Here is a 20,200-nt window from a genome sequence, read left to right as displayed (position 1 = left end):
AAATAGTTTCACAAACACTCAAGCAAACTCAGCTTATGATTTGTGCAATCATCACAATACAGTCTTTTGCAGGGGTTATGTTTTTTTTGCGAATTGTATAGACGGCGAATTGAGGAATGTTAGGAAGTATAATGAACTATTTTCTATTTTTGTTACTGTTTTCATTTCAAACCAATTCCTTTGTATACAGTATGGTGTTTCAATCGACAAAATAGTTGCAAAGTTTTTAACCAAAACAATTTAGATTAGTTCATTACAAACCCAAGAGCAAATGCGTCTGTTGTCTAGCTGCGTATGCAGCCATAACAAGAAGAATGATAGGGATTAATTTTCTACTTCCAACTATCAAATCAATTGCATTGCAAATATAGTTGCGGGTCCAACAGAGAAGTTTTAATGCAAGTTAAATGTGTAGGAGAAAGCTGAAACTATCTTAATCCTGTTGCGAGAAATCATGCAGTAGGGAAAACTGCAATAATGGCCAAGCGGAAAAGGATTAGTAGAGCCAATGAAACGAAGAAAAGTTGTTAAACTAGCTGGAAGCTTAATAGTTACAACGGGCAGCCGAGAGCGGAAAGATTAATTTTATTTTACTAAGAAAAACTCCCCTTGTTACACACCCCTTGTGATTGTGCAGAGTAAAAGACTAACAGACTAACTAAAACATTATTAAATAAGCAAATGGCGGCAATAAATGAAATTTAAAAGAAAAAGTGAAATGGCGAAAAGTAAATCAAAACCCGCATTACAAAAACCGTGCATGAGAGAAAGGTCCAACAGCGAAGCAAAAGATACAAAAAGATAAGGGATGAATAAAAGCAGGAAACACGGTAAGAAAACACATGAAAAGTAAACGAGAAAGAGTAAGAAAGGGAACACGCATAAAAAAATAAAAATAAAACGAAACAGCTACGAAGAAACACGAGGGGACAGCGAAAAAGAAGTGGTTGAATTTGAAGAAAGTGTCTCGGAATATTAGTAAAATGAAGGAATAAAGAAAGGAAGGAAACAAAACGGGTTGCAACAGTGAAAAGGAGAAAGCGCTCGAGATATTCGCCATTTGTTCAGAAAGAAATCCCGTTATTCTAAAAAAAGATGTGGGAAACAAAATGCAATGGCTTCCGCATCATCATCAAATGCGATTGAAGGAGGAAACTTGGAAGAAGATATTAATTTAATAGCTATAACTTAATTAAAAGAAAAATATAATCAAAATCAACAACGAAAACAAAAACCAATGGAAAAGAATAAAACATTAACAAAATTAAAATAACGATAAATTATAATGAAGAAAAGCAGGAATATAAGGCTTACCTTTCAACGCATTCTTCGGCAAATTTCAAAGCCTACTCTACTCTCTTATCAAACTTCCGTTTAGTGTCGATTACTGTTTTTTGGTGTTGGACTGTATTTCACAAAACTCACACAGATCGTTTTATTGCAGAAAATTAACATTTGCACTCAACTGCCGAATGTTACGTGATGAGTTTGATTAAATTTACCTTCAAAAAATGCTCTAAAAATTTACCACGTTTTGTTTTTCCTTTAGAAAAAAGCACAATGCTCCAAAACTTTTACTAACACGTGGAAACATCCGCACGGAAAGGCTCAACTATTTTTGTCGTTTTACATGTTCCCCTGGATGACTTTGGCCGAACAGCGACCACACTTGGGGGGACAAGCAGGGGGCGAAATTCGATATTTTTTAAACTTCTTTCTATACTACACTGTGCACAACTTTTTTTTTAAACTTGCCTTGTGTCTCACTTGTTACATATACCAACACTCAAACACACATACACCAAACACCACTTGCAAACATAAAAAAAATACCGACGGCGAACAGGGGCTACTTTCGCGTTCCGGAAATTCCCGGTAATTTCTTTCCGAACACGACACCGCGACGATACCGAGACGATTTTCGCTTCCAGCCTATTCGAACTGTGTTTAAACAAACGACCAAAACCAACCACAATGTGATTGAAAGAAATAAACGGTGGAATTTACAAGAAAATTTCAGCTAGACGCGAAAGATTCAATAGGAACAGGTAACCTTTAGGATTTCACAAAATCCTGGAATCGAGCGAAACGTTAGCAAATGAATCGAAAAAAACCGAACCCGATTTCACTAAATTTAGTACACTACACGCGGAGAATAATGAGCGAAAGGATGAACTAACTGAAGGAAGAAAGAAACAAGTAAGAAGAAATTGCATCTTCAAGATGCAATCGAGTTTAATCTGTCACTCATCACCGCTTGTGTAAGGGGCAAGTAACATCACCGGCAGTAGACTTGAATAGTGTCGCTAAGTATGCGTGTGCGTGCGTGTGTGTACGCTTGACAGATCGGTGGGTCCATTTGACAGTTTGACAGAACAAACGATCGCACATTTTCTGCTGCACCGTACAACCGCAAGAAGGAATTCTTTCGCGGCGTGCACATAAGAACGTACCACAGGAATGTGAGTGAAAAATAGCGCACGTGAAAACGGTCCCCAGGCTGGTAAGTACCCGACCCGAACCCGGAGCGGATTAAGATTCCAATTGCACACTGCTGCCCAAAACACCGGGCAAGGGGTTTTACGATGTAGGAAGAAAACCAAAACACCAGTGAAACCATCGTTGAAGTTGTTTTTTTTTGTTGTTGTAGACAAAACCGCACACACATGATGCAACACAGACAGAGGACAAGGAATGTGTCCCGCACGGAAGGGTTCAAATAAAAAAACTCCAAAAGCCCCGTGTCACGGGACCAGAAATGGACAAGTTTGCACTCTCTTTCTCGGCGCACGTACAGTGAAGGTAAGAAGGAAGACGGGATGGATGATGGGTCGGGAATGACACCACAATGCAGTATTACCAGACAAACCCCGAACACCAGCACGGCGCAAACGGTTCGACAGAATATAGTAGCTAAGACGGGGACAACACAACAGAAAAAATGCGTTCAGAACGGGAGCAACAACAACAACAACGACAAAAAGTACGTCGTGAAATTCGCGCGCGCCGCTCACGTATATTGTGGGTCCCCGGTACCACCCCGGGGGCAATTCTGGATGCGTTTCGCGCGACCGACCCGATGACGACGACGACGACGGTGTTGTGTGACCACGCACGACCACGACGACCACGACGACTACGATGACGAGCAAAAGACGTCGCTGTTTGGCTCTGTGGTTGCGACTTTTACCCCCGGGAACAAATGCACACCGCTGCTGCTGCTGCTGTTGTGTGTGTGTGTCCGTTTCTTTTTTGCGGGCGTTCTGTCCACCTCTTTCTTTCCCCAGCACCCGCCTCTCCTTCCCAAACATTCAGTTGCATCGTTTTACCCCCCTTGGTCAGACACATTCTCTGGTGGGCCCGTTTCTTTTTTTTGCCTTCGCTTGCCCACACTGCTCCCTTTACGCGAAGGGATCGATTGGTGATATTTTTGCACCAATACTACACCATCGCCAACTGCACACAAACCGTGTGTATGGAGTATGAGAAAGAGTGAGACGGAATAAAGGGGGATCTCCGCTCCTAGCGGTTGCCCTTTGCCCTTCGGGCCACATTGATCGGACGGATCATACTGCCAGTGAATGTGTGTGTGTATATGCGCGAGTTTCGATGCACTTTTAAGCTTCCTTCCCTTTTCTTCTTTTACGGTCGATTTGCACGAAAGTGCATTTTTCATGTGTGTGTGTGTGTGGGTTTGTGATTATGGTTGTGTATCGTTGACTTTTCAAAACGTATCGCCAAACTCACGCATTTGCACACACCGATGCATTTGCGCGAGTTGCATTCGTACTGTTCGTGTGCCTCTCTTTCTTGATACCGCACGCACTATCTCTTTCTTGGTCCCTTTCGCGAATATGCAACCGACGGTGCACACGGGTAGGGCGAGTGGTTTGGTCTGCACTGAAGGGACGGTGTGCATCCGATTTCCGGATGACATGCGCTGCAGCTCCACGGCGAATGTGCAGATGCGAACGTGTGTTGGTGTGTGCAGTTGCATTGTGCCAGTTCTCTCTCCTTCCTGCTTTTATTGTGCTCTATCCCTTTCGTGCAGTTCGTTGCGCGCATCCTATCCCCCCCAATGTTCCCGCAACGTCCCATTTGTGGAAATATCGAAGCTAAAGGGGTGCATATTTCGTACTGCACACATCAAGGCTGGTCAAGATCTCGTAGTACGTCACACGTTCGTGCTATTACTGGTACACCTCCTGCCTGCAACCGTTGGCCAAACTCGTTTGGCCGTTTGTACGGTTGTTAGAGAATGCAAATTTTCTGTCTGTGACAATCGTGTATCGTCTTATCAGGTTTCAACGCGCTCACAAACACACATTCTGCTGTGGAGGCCTTGTGCCGCCGAGCTGCATCGGAACCGAACGCTCGATATGTGCAAAACGCTTTCGATGTGTTTGTTCAATGCATGATGCAGTTCGGGTTATCTCAGTCCGTTCTCTTTGTCCATTGCGCCGCGATAGACATTAGGTGTGTGTGTGTGTGCGGGAGGGATGGTGGCGTTGGGGCTATTCGGACAGCAAAACTGCACTTCATCACAAGACCCATACGTACACACACACACAATTTATAAACAGCGAAGGAAGAACTAGTGCTCTGTCTCTTTCCATTGTACGGCGGGGTGTAGTGTGCATATTGCTCTTCCGGAATGCTCCATCGCCGCATCGGAAACTGTGGAAGCCAAATCGCATCAAATGGTCTAAAGTCTTCCAGCATTAACATACCGCAGGATTCTCACCTTTCCATGATTTTGACAAGAATCTACTAATATTGAAGCGTGCTGTGTGCTCAAGCAATTTAAAAAAAAAATCTGTTGAAGTTAAACATACAACTTCAATCTGGTGTATTTAATCGTGTTTCGTCTCATCAAAAAGAATGCAAACAATTTTCTATTGGCAAACAATTAGAAAGACTGACAACCTTTTTATCTACCTTTTTTTTGCAAACATTATGTAGAAAAGTAACATACCGATTGGTTTCCATTTAATTGATATCGAATGCATTACGCCACAACTACGCCACATTTTTGCATTTCCTTTGACAGTTTGCTACCCTGTGCACTAGATGTCGCTGTACGGTGGTGTAGCATAAGCGGTGCATGTCTTGACTATAGCACAATTGGTGCACATCACAGATTATGTTCTTTTCATTAAAAGTTAAATAATTTGTAATTTAAAGTCTGTCTCTACTTCTTCTTGTTTGATTCAAACCCATTGTCGGATGTTGTCTCGTAACTTTAAAAGTTCAATGTCCGTGAAATCTTGAAACTGCATTCCGGACTAGCCTTGATAAGCCAGTCATCATGAGTCACCATCCTCTAGGTAACAAAACACAAAGCTACAAATGAGGTTTAAATATAAATTCATTTTTTTCGTTTATTACAAAACCCATCATTCACTGAGCCGCACAGCACCAATAGCGGTGCACCTATCTGTAGACAAAACCCTAACGTTCGATAAATATGGTGAGCCAGATTCACAATCAAGCAATCACCTTGCACTCGCAGAAACATGTTAAGCAACGCTCTTACACACTAATTGGCTGTAAATATCAGCCTTCACTTTACAGCAGCTTCTTTTAAACGGATTACAAAGTAGTGTGGTGTATAATCTTTAAAACGCACACACACACACTTCACATCGATCCTGAGTGCAGCACGAAGGGCTTTAAATGCGATCGATATGTCATCCTTAACGGGCAGTAGGGCGAATTTGTTCACACAATTCTATCAATTCCATTTGAATTGAGAGACAACATCTATTGCTGAGCGCAGCGTTCCTTTGGTTTGCGCTTCTTTCCATCTGTTGCGTTGTTACGGCGTGTTCCCTGTATCGGCATGTACGGTGGCGGTACTGGACTAGAGGAACCGGGATCAGAGAATTCGAGGATATCTAGAAATGATGAAAAAACCGAGCGGTCTTAGCGATGAGTAGAAAAAATAGGGAGTTTTATATAAAAATACCTGGCTGCGATGTGTTTGCGGCAGATGAGGATGTACCGGTGGATGTTGGCGAATGTCCCATTCCTGTTCCACCGAATGTCGGATCAATCTTTGCAGCGATATTATCATCCATGTATTGATTTCTTAAGGCGAGAACAAAATTAAGGTTTTATATTGGTGGATATTTCTTACATGTTTTGTCGTATTACTGTATGTAAAATATTACCTCGAACCAGGTGATGAAATTAATCGATTCCCGTTTGCTACTACTCCACGTGCATCATGGACCGGCTGCATTGACGCTCTTGGAGGCGTTCGTTGTGATAAATGCAGATCAACGGCTGGATGATCTTCCTGCGAAACGGGCAGCACATAAATTTCATCCTCCTTTCGACCGTTCTCCACCAATCGTTGTACGTTGGCCGATAGTTTCAAGTTAGGTCCACCCCGTTGCTGCTGCTGCTGCTGCAGGAGTTGCTGTTGCTGAAACAGTAGTTGCTGTTGCTGTTTCTGCTGCTTTATCATATCAATCGGATTTGAGTAATTTTCATCACTAATCGGACCAATCGATGGGTTCGCTTGCTGCGGATGATTATGACTGTTGTTGATGCTACCCGATCCAGAACCATGCGACGATATGCTACCCTGCGTACGATGATTATACAGCGGATGTTCCGTAGTTGGTACTGGTACCGTTGGACCGTAATATCCTCTCGCACCGGAAGAAGATCCAGTAGGGGAGATTAATTTTGGTGGTCGTTGCTGTTGCTGCAGCATATCGATCGGGTTCGAGTAGGAAGCATCAGTGATAGCAGCAGCAGCATCACCATCACCAGCACCAGGCGAGGTGGAATGATTGGACGGATCTCCCACGCTTTCACCGAATGCTGCCGGATCGTCCTCCGATACAGTACCATCAGCACGTTGCTCTTGTTTCTGTTGCTGCAAACGTTGCTCCTTCTTAAGGCGGGCCTTCTCGCGGGCACGCTTTGCTTTGGCACGTTCTCGTTCCTGTAGCATTTTGGCTAGCTCTTTATCTTGTGCTTCCATCGCTACCTTGCGGTCGATAAATTCCTGATCCACCTGGCCACCTTCCTCTTCCTGCAGCTTCCGTGCCAATTCCTAGCAAGACGAAGCGAATAGAATTAATGTTTTATGGATTGGCTTGTTACATTTGCATTTAAAAAGATATGCTGATTGGCTTGAAAGTGCTGATATAACAGTTGACCATTGCATCATACAGAGTAAGCAGAAATCGCTTCGCAATTCGATTATGTGTTATCTATCAAATAACCCTACCTAACGTATGAAATTGCTGTTTAAAGTATTATAGAAAAAACGCTAAACATTACATTGCTTATCAATTTTTTCTCTAATCGCCCGATTCCACACTGATAAAGCAATACGATAAACGCTGGAAGATACCGTCCTTCCCAAACGAGTCTGCCTCTAGTCATGCTATTAGACACTCGACATGTTATCCCAGAGTGCAGACTCGCTCGGGACTGATGGTTGATTCGCTTGATTACTTCAACTAACAAAACAAAAACACATTAAAAATGTACCAAACCTACCGCATCACGCAATTCCTGCTCGAGTCGCATATCAATCTCCTGTATCTCTTCCGGCGGTAACCCAAGATCCTGTAGCGTGCGAATACGATCCGTCTTGTCGTAGCTACTGTTTTTCGAGTGACTCGGTGAGGCGTGGGATGAGTGGGGTTGATTCTGATAGATTCCTCCATGCGGATGATGATGATGAAGTACACCTTTCGGTGTAGCTCCCCCATTTGAGTACCGATTGCTCGGTCCTGGTCCAGCATCGACCGGAAGTCCAAGCTGATTGAGTGGTATCGCCGTGTAAGTTCCACTACTGGTGCTTGCCAGCGCTTCCTCGATATCATCATCATCGTAAAGGTTGTAGTTGATTGGGTTCGCGGTACGCTGTAATGGTGGTGCCTCGCTGCGTCGAGGATAGGGTCCACCTTCGAAAGGTGGTTCTCCTCCAACTGCCGCTCCTTGGTGATTTGGTGTCGGAGTAACGTACTTTTCCGGTGACATTTTGTTGAAGTTTGTATTGTTCTGATAGTCAGCTTCTGTTGTCGGGACGATGTTGTTATGGCTATAGCGGGTTACCCCAGACGCATGTCCACCGTTTCTACTAGAAGAAGCAGATATATTGTTTACCGTCGGTGGCAAAGGGTACTGATACTGGAAGTCATCATTGGAGAGCGGCATGTTATAAGGGCGAATACTGTCTACGTTATCCGTGTTCTGTTGCATTGCATGAGAACGATCCGAGCGGCCATATTGACGGTGCGACAAACCGGCTGGAGGCGGTGGTTGTTTCTTTTCCGGTGTGTGTGAGTGAAGATTTATATTGGCATAAGCTCCTCCTGTGCCTGCCCCACCCGAAATGGGTGGTTCTTCTTCGTCGTCGGAGTATTGATTAAAGTTGGCTGCTGGGTGATGCTGTTGTTCTGGAAATATTTCCGTACGCTCCTGGTAACCTCCGACATGGTGAGTAGGGCTTAAAGGAGGCGCTCTGCCATTCTGGAATACTGGTTGTGGAGGTGGTCGTTTCGGTGCATTCAAGTCCAACGAAGCATAATGTAGTCCCGGTTCATTGCTTTGTATTTGCGGAGATGGGGAGTGTGCCATAAAGTGTGACATGCCGGAATTAGCCGAATATTCCTGAGTCCCGTTTGCAATTCCCGGTTTGGGCTTTGGATGTGTCCGTGGTGGCAGGGGAAATTGATTTTGCTCCTGAACGGGCTGTCGCCCCGAGTGTCCTGCACCGCCGGGCGGATGTCTACGATCGCCCAAATTCGCTTGCTCCTGTAGCTTACGGGCCAACATTTCTCCACGCTGTAGCTCCATCTGCCGCTTTGCTTGGGCCTCACGGTTCAGCTGCTGCGCAATGTCCCGAGCTACCTTCGCATCCATTTCTTCTCTGTCGGGTGTCGGGGAAAGAAATATTAGTGATGAGGCTAAATAAAGCAGATGGGATGGACCACTTACTGCTCATTGATCATTTGATGGTAAAGAGCAGCCTGTCGCTCAGCATCCTCCTTTTCGCGGATCTGTTCCGAAAGAGCGGTCGGAAAATCCTGACGAACGATTTGGTTGCGCTGTTTATTACCCTTGTAATGTTCACTAACTGCAAAGCACAAGAAAACATGTACATTTTACATCAAAGCGCGCAATTCGGGGTCGGATGCAACCACACAAAAAATACTTACTCTCTTGGTTCTGCAGTTGATAAGCTAAGGCACCATCCTCCCGGACCAACCATTCTTTGCAAACTGCGTAGTAAAGAAGATTGAGAAAAAAAGAGAATTATTGAGGTCAATTGTAATCAGTGTAATACCTTAACTACACCATTGTAAACTAATGTTCAATGTTTGTTTTTTTTCTCGTTGCAGTTAACCTTCGGTTAATTCCCACCGCCATATAATGGAACAGAGGTGAAGCTCCAGAAGAATCGTCCAACGAACCAGCGAAACGTGACATTACGCGTGAAGGTACTATACGTGAATAACAAAACACTAATTTGTTTTACAAATTGCAACCAGTTTGTGTGCGGATCTCTGAGCATGGGGCTGCATCTTGTTTGATGGGACGACCGTGTCGGCGGTACCAAGAGAGCCTCGAATTATTATGACCATTGGTCACGAGAGAGAAAAACAATGCACTTTTGAGAATGCGCCTTCCAACCAACTGGACGGAAGTATCGTAACAGCCGATACATCCTCCAGTTTCCCTTCCGCAACAACCTCGTATATTACGTCAAGAATCAAACCAATGCTTTCGCTGGCAAATTATGGCACAGAAAACAAAAAGATGTTGGCCTTCTTCTCGCTTTTCGTCTGACATTGGCGGGCATATCACTCTCGTCCGCCAGGTAGATAACCTTGACCTTGTGCTGAAGATGATACACGAGAGCATGCATATATCGGACTGCGAAACTATACGTGCGAGAGCATACGAGCGCGAACGAGATCCTTGCCCGGGCCACACAATGGTTCGAACGCATTAATAAGAACCCCATCCCGCTCTCGTTTGTCTCTCCAGCGTTGGCAGAATGGCCTTGAAGAGGACATCGTCGTTACCGGTTGGCGAGCCTCCCAAAAACCGACGATAAATCAAGACGGATTTATTCGTTTGCTTCTCGCGTGTTTTGTTTCTTATCATGCACATCTGGTGCGAGGATTCATTATTGCAGCTGCTTGCATTCTTCGAGGCATATAAAAGGCGACTGAATTCAGACGGCAGCATCTCATTTCCGAGTCCGATTTCGGCGAAGACAGTGTTACGTCGTTGTACGCGTTCGTTAGTGAAAAGTTTATCAAAAAAAGTTGCAATACCATGCATAAGCTACAGATTGTCATCCTGCTGATACTAGGCGCTGTAACGACGATGGTAAGATGAAGTACAAGTTTTCGTCTATTTCGCCTGAAACTTCAAGTTTAATTAGGATCTTATCCAGAAACGAACTTATTGTGAAGAATTACTCAACCCACTATACTGTCTGACTAGATCACGCAGAAGATCACTATATGAAAGTGCAATACAACTTCTTTCCTCTTCTATTTGGCAGGCTTTCTTCACTGAGGAGCAACACGAAATTGCCAAATCGTTGGCTGACTCCTGCCATGCGGAAATTGGAGGTGATCTGCCAGAGGATTTTGTCACCAAGATGCGTCTTGGTGATCTAACGCTGGATAGTGAAACATCTAAGGTGAGATTGACTTGTACAGATTATGCTTGATTTTGCGCTAATCGATTGTGTCGCTCCTTTGCAGTGTACGATCCAGTGTATATTCGCTAAGGTAGGTTTCACGGATGAGGATGGAGTGGCCAATCGGGCAGTGTTGATCACCAAACTGTCGAAGGGTAATCCCATCGAGAAGGCGGAAATCTTTGCCGATGTGTGCGAAAAGAATGAAGGTGACAGTAAGTGTGATAAGGCGTTCAGTTTGTACCAGTGTTACAACAAGAACAAATCTATCTTTGATTGAACCTGACTGTACGGTCGACCGGTTGCCGCAAGTCCTGTTTTGTTACATCACACCATCATCAACACACTGTTCATCGTCAAGCTGTTGTTGACTATAAAGTTTGAGAATATTTGAAAAATATGCATGCATGCAAGTGCACTGTTTTCACTTGATGACAAGAAGTTTCTTACTGCCAAAACGAGTTTGTGTGTCCGGATTGCTGCCGTGTGTCTGTATCTAGAATTATCTTCTTGTGTATGGTTTAAAGTAAAACAGGGTCCTTTTAATACGATACAGTTGTTAAAAAAAGACAAATTCAATTAACGCATCCGTTTGGCGAGAAAATCCCGAGAACAAGATTTATGGAGTACATTAAGCCATTACATGTACCGCTTATTCTACTGTACCGATGGCTCATAAATCAATGCCAGAAACAAGTTTTACCAATGCGTTAACTATACATCATAACGCATCGTACGAAACTTAACGGCATCAAGTACTATTTAACTGTACTTCTGTTCTTGAGTCAATTCTTATCAGCAGCTGTATCCGGAGTGTTGTTTTTGACAAGAACATTTGAAGTAACCAGCATACTAGTTTTTATTATTCCACTGAAAACAAGTCCAATTGAAGCTTCTGAATCTGAATACTCACTTTGCGGGATCCATACGTGACGATAAATTACCCCTTTTAACAGCCACTTCATTATCATGCCCTACGCAACGCACGTAAGAGACGTGTCTACGATTTTTACTTTCTAACGCAATAACATATCGCGATATTTAATATTGGCTTATGCCCACATGATTATAAAATACCCTACGACCGCATCACAGGCACACGAATGCAACAGGTTAAACCCGTCCTGTATCCGGTACGGGAATGCCGTAACCGTACAGGGGAATGGAAATAAGGCTCAACAGCTTCCTCAAAGCCAGAACCTCCTCATGAGAGGAGGGCGTGTGCGTTAGATGCAGCATCAGTCTCTGCGTGATTCGCGAGATGAAACCCGCGAACAACGCGAGTACACTGTATGTGTTTGTGTACGCGTGCGCGATCATTGCTCGTTTCATACACCCGGCCATGGAACGGGTTTATTTTTGAATGAAATGAAAGTCTTTTGCTTCCATGGACGTAACGGGAAAATAGAGACCATATTGTAATGCACCGGTATGGCTAGTGGGACGGTTTAGAAGTTACTGTGGCAGTGATTGATGATAGCCTTTATTAGGCAAATATGTTATTCCGGTTGCATACTTTCAGGGGAAATTCTCAAACATGAAAAGAAAGTATGCAATCTGCATCGCTTTTTACAATAGTGTACATAAAAAATAAATGCAACATTAAATCTGCTTGCATTTTTTCAAGCGATTTTTTTTATATTTAAATGAGAAGAAATTCATTCGCCTGATTTTGTATTCCAAAATCTTTCCAGAACAAATTACTATTTTCTATATTTTATCATAATTCCTCTCCATAATACATTACTTTCAATTCAACCCTCAATGTTTTCCTTTCTCTCTCTCTTTCTCTCACTCACTTCTTCTCATGCTGCAAGTATTTGAAATCCGTGCAGCATTCCAATCAACCGTATTTCCATCCATTTTCCAGCACACGATCAGGGTTTCGCTTAGGTTGGCAACGGTCCCCGGGCCGGTCATTGCACCGTCATCGGTACCGCTGCTGCCGTGAGGGAATTTTCTCAAAATATGAAAATGGAACTATGGAAACACACCTTTAGCGGCGAAACGTTTGCACCCTAGCGGAAATTGTTGATGCACAGCAGAAGAGAAAAAATGTTTGCAAAATGGCAATATGAAACAAACCCACGTAAAGCGAATGAAGTAAATTATACCCACAATGATAAGGTAATCTGATGCTAAAATGCTAAATGTTGTCGAATGATAAATATAGCTGTGGAAAAAAGAGAAAATTGCAGTGCCGTCAGGTGGCGGTTTTCCCTTACGAAGATGATGATTGATCATCTCGATAGTGCACATTTGAATGTGTGCACAGATTTAAAAATGAATGGCCAGCAAGTGTGGGATCTTGGCGTTGTGGGCGCACATGCACCGGGACGAGAGTAAAAGTAAATGCTACCGGGCAGGTGAAAGTGTAACACCCTCACACAACTGGTTGGGGCACACTGGAAACAGGGGTGGATAATTATTATCAAACCTTTGTTTTTTTTGGTTTAGCTTCCAAAACGATCCATTTTAAGAAAGGAAAAAGAAAAGATTATGAGCGTAATAAGGAGCATGAAATTGCTTCCCCAATCTAACCACACAGATGAAACAATAGTAAAAAAAAGCAAAAAAAAACCTCAACCGCACAAAGGTCTCTTATGCTAAGTGGAGAAAACGTTGGTACGAGTGCGCGATTTTCCGCGCGATCACTTAACAAAGAAAACGCAACGAAACTGAACGGTTCCAAAATCTTTCGCGACCGATTCGAATGGAACGTTGCCCTCTCGCGCTGGGAAAAGTAGCTCTAAATCTTGCCCGTTTTGGTGTGTTTTTTTTTTACCGTCGGAAACGGCATTCGATCATAATTTCCATCCATCGGTTTTTAGTCGTCCCACGGGCTAAAAGACAACACATTTCCTCACCTCACCTCGGTGCGAAGGTATATCACAACAAAAACGACCCCAAAATAAATGCCGTTCCGTTCCGTTTCTACCTTTCCTGCGTTGCGTTGTGTGGTTTTGTCTCTTCACACGATCGTGTCTCAAAATAGGCTGCCGCACCATCCTCTCCGAATGATGTTGGAAGATGATGATGATGAACGACCAAACTGACACGATGGATGGGGTATATAGCCGGCTACGGCGTCGGCTTTTCATCGGTTTCGGTTCATCATTACACAGGGGCTAAAAATATTACTTCCTAATGCTACTGCTGCTGGAGAACGACTCTTGATACATTGGTGCATCGGTAAGAAAAAAAAAAACATGGAAAGAAAGAGTTCATTGCCATCGGCCGTTTACACGATCGAGTGGATATGCTCTTGAACTACCCATTTGTGCATTTCTTTTATCTTTGCCTAAAGCATGTGGAAAACAGATACGCATAAGTATCCGGCTGACGATTCGTGGATATAAGTACCATTTTATCTATCAAGATGAAAAAGATGTTTTTTTCCCTTAAAAGAAAAACGAATATTCATGTTGTTTGGACATAAAAAAGGAAAAAATATGTCACGATAAAAGATGAAGTCTTTTGCCCTCTACCACTTGGTGATCGGTTTTAGTATTGAACTAGCCCCCTAACTATCATCCAAAGTAATATCCGTCTTAAAATAATTAGGTTCTTTAGCTTGGTACAAAGCGAGAAGTTTAAAATAAATCCATCTCTTCGGTCGTTCCTCGTGACACGGTCTGGACGGCATCGACAACACGTGGCACCCAACATGCAACGCAAGACAAACGTTTGCCTTTAACAGTTTCCCTTGACAATGATGTGCATTTTGGTTCAATAAATCTCTTCTTTCTTCTTGCTTTCTTCTTACATTGCAGCTGACCAAACATGGAACGTGTTGTGTTGGTCCTACACACCGACACATCAATGCTTCTAGTGGTGAAGAAAAAAAAACCCCAAGCCCTTTCGCTTATGCTCGGTTATGTTCTTATCAATGTCGGTTTGCTCGTAGTACGTTTCAAGCCATCGTCAAAGCAAGCAAACATAGGACCGACACAATCAAAGACGTGGTTCTCAACGGTTGAGTTATCTGAACATGTTTTGTTCTCCTGCAACATTACCAAACAATCGGTGGGAATACCGATTGGTGCAATGGTCTCTCAACATAATCAAAGCATTTGGTAATGCTTGTTCCAATTCCAAACCGATCACCAAAAGACTACAAACCCCGGTACACACGGTAGCGCTCGGTTTGGTGAAAAATTTCCCCTTACCGCGGAAGACAACAAATTGTGTCCAATTAAAAGTCTGCTCCGAAGTGAATTGAATTAAAAATCAGCAGCATCATGTGGGAATGAGGAACCGCACTGTTGGCTGGTTTGTGCAGATGATTGACTGATCCAGATCTTCGTCGTATTTGTTCATGTTCCTCACACAGGTCGACAGCACCGTTGACCCACCAACGCTGGTGATGAGGTGGGGTTGTGGTGAAAGTCATTCATCAACCTTTTTCTGCACGCAACGCTTTGGTAGCTTCACGATGAAACAAAAATGACATCAATTACCGCTCGGGTGCAATGTTTAATTGGTACTCATTTTTTAAATCCCAAGAAAGAAAGGCCATCTTTTTCGGTGAGATTCGTGTCCAATTGCTAGCATTATGTTTTACGGTGGTATTGTCTAATCTAATGGTTGACGTTACCGATATCGAAAATAATAACATTTAATAAGCGATTGTACAGTCTAATGGATTGTAATCACATATCCACTCTATCAACCGGATTGATAATAACCCTCATTACTTAAGCCCCTGTTTTAACGATCTAGTAGCAGCGATCGCCATATAGTCAAACAGGTAGCATGGTAATGAAGCAATGAACCTGTTCCGCGTTCAAATCCCGGTTAGATCAAGGATTTAAATATACACGAAAACACGTAAGAACTATTTGTTATATTTGACTTACGATGTCGTAATCAATCAAGACACAGAGAAGGGAGTAGTGCCAAAGAGGGGGCGGTGATAAGGCTTAAATTAGGGTTGTTGCTACTTTTGTGCACAAGTGGGAGGAGGGAGGGCCCTTTCGTTATCGTATTCGTTGCTTAAAATTCCTTTGCTTTATTTACACTTTGTCACCTTTTTTTCGCAGTTTTCTACTGTTTCCAATCACTTGGAAGGTGCAGGTGATGAGTAAGTAAAAAAAACGTGCATTTGTGGAAGTTTTAAACTTACCTTCCGTTACACGGCCACTCTTCGGGAACGTATCCGTCACCTTCAAGTCCGGCATTTCGGTGATCGAAAAATGGGCCATCGCTACCAGGAGAAGGTTGTGTGTTCTACTTTCCAGGCGCCTAACTTGTTGCTTTTTTCGTGACAGCTGTTCTTGATTGCTAATAAGTAGGCTGAGCGTTTTTCTTTTCGCGCAGATAGTTTCCACTTGGTTCTTAAGTTTCGCGCTTTTTCACGAAACGTAGCTAACAAGTTGCTGCCAAATTTTGGACCAGTGCGTTCGGTTCACAGTTCTTCATTTTATCCGCGCACAGACACACAAGGGGATGTTTCGTAAGGGGTTTTTGTTTTATATTCGGGACCCCTACAACAACACAGCAGCAGCTAGGTGAAAGGCTTTGGTCGACAAAGTTTGGACGGTGACATTCCCTGGGATCACGTTACGAAAGGCAAGCTGGAGCTGACCGGCAGGAAACGAAAGACATAGTAAGAGAAGAAAGAGAAGTGCATTAAACATGCAACATCAGTATAGCGAGAATGGAGTTTCTTGGCGGATGGTGGGGACACAAACAGTGGCGCCGCGGAACGCGTTGCAGCATGTTTACACACATACACCAGACCGACGGGGGGAATGGAGCGGTCGAGAATCGAGAACCGAATGTATGTTTTGCTGTTAGCTGTTGGCCTCGTTGGAAATCGACCGTTTCCGGGACACCGTAATTGCAGTAAACTGTAAACAGTAACCCCGTCTCCGTACCCTTCCAAAAAAACGGCAGCCGGCAAAAGGGTGTCTAATGTTTAACACACTCTGGCAGAATGTTGCTGTCCCGCCCGTCCCTGGAATGGCGAAATTTCACTTCACGTTCGCTAAAAGGCAATTCGAAAATCATCACGGTACACAATTGTTGTCGGCTTTTGTTGCGTATTGCTTCGCAAAACACACGCGAAACGGATCAATTAACACAACCTCAATAGAGTGACAGCAGCACAGTGCAGCAAACACATTTGATCACAGCTTTACGCACGGAAGGCAGGCAACAATCATCCGAAGTGAAAGTGTCACCCTTTTGCCAGATAAATATCAGCGAAACACGAACAATAGTGAACTGTGCACGATGCACAATAGAGTGTTGCAACGTTGAACAATATGCTGCTAGCTTGAATTGTTTTAATTAACCTTTTATTGTACCACCCTAAAAGGGCTACCAAAACAAAACATTTGACCGACGCACGCACTATACGCACACACGTCCGCTTGGTGCGAGCTGCTGGAAGAGAATCGACTTCTCTGCGTGCTGGCCGATTTCTACTCGTAAGTGAGAGTGAAACTAGAAGAGAGGATTTTACCTCGCTCGCCGATGCTGAAACGTACAGTGACAGCCAAAAAAGAGGAGGACGTGGGAAAATTTTATTTGTGCAACAGAGTATTGACAACATTTTTTTTACTACAGTTGTTATTATAATATTTCCTAAATTGTATACAACTTTCAAAGTTGTCACTGAAGGTAAGTACAGACCAATGAAATAAAATTTAATTATAAATGAAATAATTTTACTAAATTGCTCACGAAACGAATTCAAGTAATTTTTTGTGCTGGTCACTGTGAAAGAGATCGAGAGCCGCTAAAGCTGAACGTACACGGTTGATAGTAAACGTTGTTGAACAATCGAAGAATAAACGTTTTGAATTAATTTAAAGTAATGTAAACTTAACTACAGTGTAGCGCCGGTTATCCAAGTACCTTTTCTCAGGCTGTCGCATTATTCGTGCGGCTCGGAAATGACACTTCCAAATGCGAATTGACATATTTACTGCAAACCGCTGATGGCAAGAAATAACAGCCTCAATAGGAAATGATACAATTGGCCCCAGCTAGACCAAGTAGAAAAGATTTCTTTTACAAAGTGCAAATAAGAAAATTAACATCTTGCTTTAGAAGAAAAAAGTTCACTTATTACACACTAAACACTAATTTACCAACAACAAGTGTTGTGACTATTAACCGTGTTATTCGCTTATCCGGCATGGGCTGAGTCCCGACGAGCACGGATAATCGGCGTTCCACTGTAATTATAAATGACTAAGAGTCGCTACGATTTGTTACCCAAATGACATCAGAATTTAAGGTTTAATTTAAATATAAATAACTTATAGAAATGTCGAATGATTACGAAAGAGAATCTTCATAAAATTGAATAAAACATTGCACTTTCCAAACTCATTTTCATACATTTTACGACCCAACTGATGTACAGGGCGCAACAAAAACATATCATTTATCTCCATTCATTTGAAAGATCTACAACCGTCAGACAATTGGCAGATGTATAAAAAGGCTCAATAATTATTGACTTCCTGCAAATGACCTCGGTTTCTTCCTTGACTGAAGTGATCGTTGGTACCTTACAGCAGTAATGATACCGAAGAAACACGCTTCCTACAACTCATCTCCTTCCGCCCGGCACAGACCAATTATCCCACCAGTTGATCCACGATCCACGTTGTTATCCCTCCTGCTGCTAGGAACAGCATGATCAACCCGATGTTTTACACGGTAAAGCAGGTGGTACACACTCAGAACCAGAACCTTGCACTCGTTTCGGTAAACATTTCGTGACAGTGTTACCTCATCCAATATGTGGTGCTTAGGGTAGCGGTCAGTGTTTGTATAATGAACGAGCAGTGTGAAGAAAACAAAAAAAAAACAACCCAACCTCACAAACATGAGTAATATTGTTTAACGTTTCTCTGGCAACGCAAATAAGGCACATAGAACTAGCGTCCACACATTCCACACGTTTCGGAATTCACAACCCAAAACGGGGCAATGGGAATCACCTTAACCTTCTAGAGTAAGCAAGGCAAAGCTAGAGCAGCTAGATTAGCTGATCGTAGCGTGTAGCAGCTACACGATCGTCACGCTCGTTATCCGTGCCGGGAATAGGTATGCTCACAGATACAAACGCCCAACTCCCAGCCCTTTTTTTTTAGTCCCAGCCAGAAGCAAGTAACAGAAAAAAGTGAAACGGTTTCTCTTTGTGTTCGGTTCCATCACACCTATTCTGTAGGTTTCCCTCCCTTACGCGTTTTCGTAACAGGTCAGCTACTCGCAAGAAAGGTCACATTCTTCTGGTAAGCAAGATCGCCACACACACTCATAATGCAGTGGTTGCTGGTCCCGATCTTGATCTGCTATAACTATTAGCGACAACAGCTCGATTCCAGCCCGGTGTACACATGACTGATTTTTCCCATCCTCTCATCCGCGAAGCCACATCTCCATGGAATGTTGTTGTTACCATTTTTTTTTTGTTTTATTTCATGCCCATTTTTTCTCTATCTCTCTCTCTCTCTCTTCTATTATTACCTGCTCTAATAGTGCGAGGGTTCGTTGCTTGCGGTAGCGGAGAGCTTTTTCTTCGCTTCGGGTCCACACGAAGGCCTTCTCGGTGGTGTGTCTTTGTTTTTTTTTTGTTGTTTGCTTATTTTCTTATTTCGCTGTGGTTGTACGGCTGGCAGGACACTATGTAACGGAATTTCTTTCAACTTTGTGCTTGCGGATCGAAGATGAAACTTGATCTCTTTCTTTTTGTGTGCACAAACCGATCACACGCACACCGTAAGTGATCGAATGTCACCGTTTGTTTTTTGTTTGCTAGCTCACTGAAATTTGCTTGCGAGTTTTGCATTACACACGGTTTACGTTAGTAAAGCTATTAATTTGCTTCTATTACAAAACTCACATACACATCACTAGCAGTGTAGCCATCTAATCGATCACTGTTTAATTTGTTACAAGGCTTATTGCACTATTGCCCATTCACCCATCCACAACACACGATAGACAATTGCTAGGAGAACTGTTTATTTTTTGTTGTAAAAAAGAATGTTTTGTACACGTTTGCTGGGGCACATAATTCTCCCACGACCGAATGTTTCGTACCGGATGACGCCGCAGCACTACCCTCGTCGAGGGATAAAAACAAACTTAAACCACCCTTGCCAAGGTGGAACCCAGCATTGCTGTTCTTTGATGGCGAAAGCTTTCAACGCGCTTGCGTTGGTGGTGTGCGTGTGTTGAAAGTATTTTGCTATAATTTTACGACTGATGTTTTTACGATCAGTGCGGTTGCAAGTGGAGGAATTAAAATGATTTACTTATGTTAATCACATTACATAATTTTTTATGTTTTGGAAGCATAAATAGGCTTTCTTAAATAACAACAAAGTAATAGTTAAAGTAGCAAAAGCTGCAACTAAAAATATGTCGTCTTTTGCGCCACGATATGTCATGTTGATGCTATAAAATCAATGCTTCTCGCTTCGGCACAGCATCATCATATATGCTGTTGCGCACCTATCAAAGATAAAAGCTCGTTTATCGTTTATA

The 20,200-nt window shown here is 43.0% G+C and overlaps 2 protein-coding genes across 4 annotated transcripts; one reads left to right on the top strand and one right to left on the bottom strand.

Moving 5' to 3' along the window:
- Nucleotides 1–5,350: 5,350 nt before the first annotated feature.
- Nucleotides 5,351–19,784, bottom strand: LOC125764465 (uncharacterized). 3 transcript variants are annotated; one of them, XM_049428754.1, is made up of 8 exons: nt 19,178–19,784; nt 15,813–16,269; nt 9,189–9,251; nt 8,968–9,106; nt 7,522–8,899; nt 6,174–7,069; nt 5,969–6,090; nt 5,351–5,897 (listed from the first exon to the last, which is right to left on the bottom strand). In XM_049428754.1, the coding sequence occupies exons 2-8, from the start codon at nt 15,889–15,891 to the stop codon at nt 5,764–5,766; spliced, it is 2,811 nt and encodes a 936-aa protein (XP_049284711.1). In that variant the 5' UTR covers nt 15,892–16,269; nt 19,178–19,784; the 3' UTR covers nt 5,351–5,763. The 3 variants fall into 3 exon arrangements, with proteins under 3 accessions (XP_049284711.1, XP_049284712.1, XP_049284713.1); XM_049428755.1 differs by lacking the exon at nt 19,178–19,784 and adding an exon at nt 16,987–17,099; XM_049428756.1 differs by lacking the exons at nt 15,813–16,269; nt 19,178–19,784 and adding an exon at nt 11,601–11,894.
- Nucleotides 9,501–11,089, top strand: LOC125764568 (general odorant-binding protein 56a-like). Its single transcript, XM_049428934.1, has 3 exons — nt 9,501–10,368; nt 10,547–10,687; nt 10,752–11,089. The coding sequence occupies exons 1-3, from the start codon at nt 10,315–10,317 to the stop codon at nt 10,965–10,967; spliced, it is 411 nt and encodes a 136-aa protein (XP_049284891.1). The 5' UTR covers nt 9,501–10,314; the 3' UTR covers nt 10,968–11,089.
- Nucleotides 19,785–20,200: the final 416 nt, after the last annotated feature.

This window comes from Anopheles funestus, chromosome 2RL, assembly GCF_943734845.2.
Source record: "Anopheles funestus chromosome 2RL, idAnoFuneDA-416_04, whole genome shotgun sequence".
NCBI classification, from domain to species: Eukaryota; Metazoa; Arthropoda; class Insecta; order Diptera; family Culicidae; genus Anopheles; species Anopheles funestus.
The sequence above is the reverse complement of the archived record's forward strand: the minus strand, read 5'-3'. Positions and strand labels throughout refer to the sequence as shown.

Excerpts from the sequence above, each read along its gene's own strand:
- LOC125764465 (XM_049428754.1), bottom strand. The coding sequence starts at position 15,891 with ATGGCCCATTTTTCGATCACCGAAATGCCGGACTTGAAGGTGACGGAT. Across the intron at positions 8,900-8,967 it reads CATCAAATGATCAATGAGCA|AGAAGAAATGGATGCGAAGG; the intron begins GTAAGTGGTCCA and ends GACACCCGACAG. Across the intron at positions 5,898-5,968 it reads CGCAAACACATCGCAGCCAG|ATATCCTCGAATTCTCTGAT; the intron begins GTATTTTTATAT and ends CATCATTTCTAG.
- LOC125764568 (XM_049428934.1), top strand. The coding sequence starts at position 10,315 with ATGCATAAGCTACAGATTGTCATCCTGCTGATACTAGGCGCTGTAACG. Across the intron at positions 10,369-10,546 it reads TAGGCGCTGTAACGACGATG|GCTTTCTTCACTGAGGAGCA; the intron begins GTAAGATGAAGT and ends TCTATTTGGCAG. Across the intron at positions 10,688-10,751 it reads TGGATAGTGAAACATCTAAG|TGTACGATCCAGTGTATATT; the intron begins GTGAGATTGACT and ends GCTCCTTTGCAG.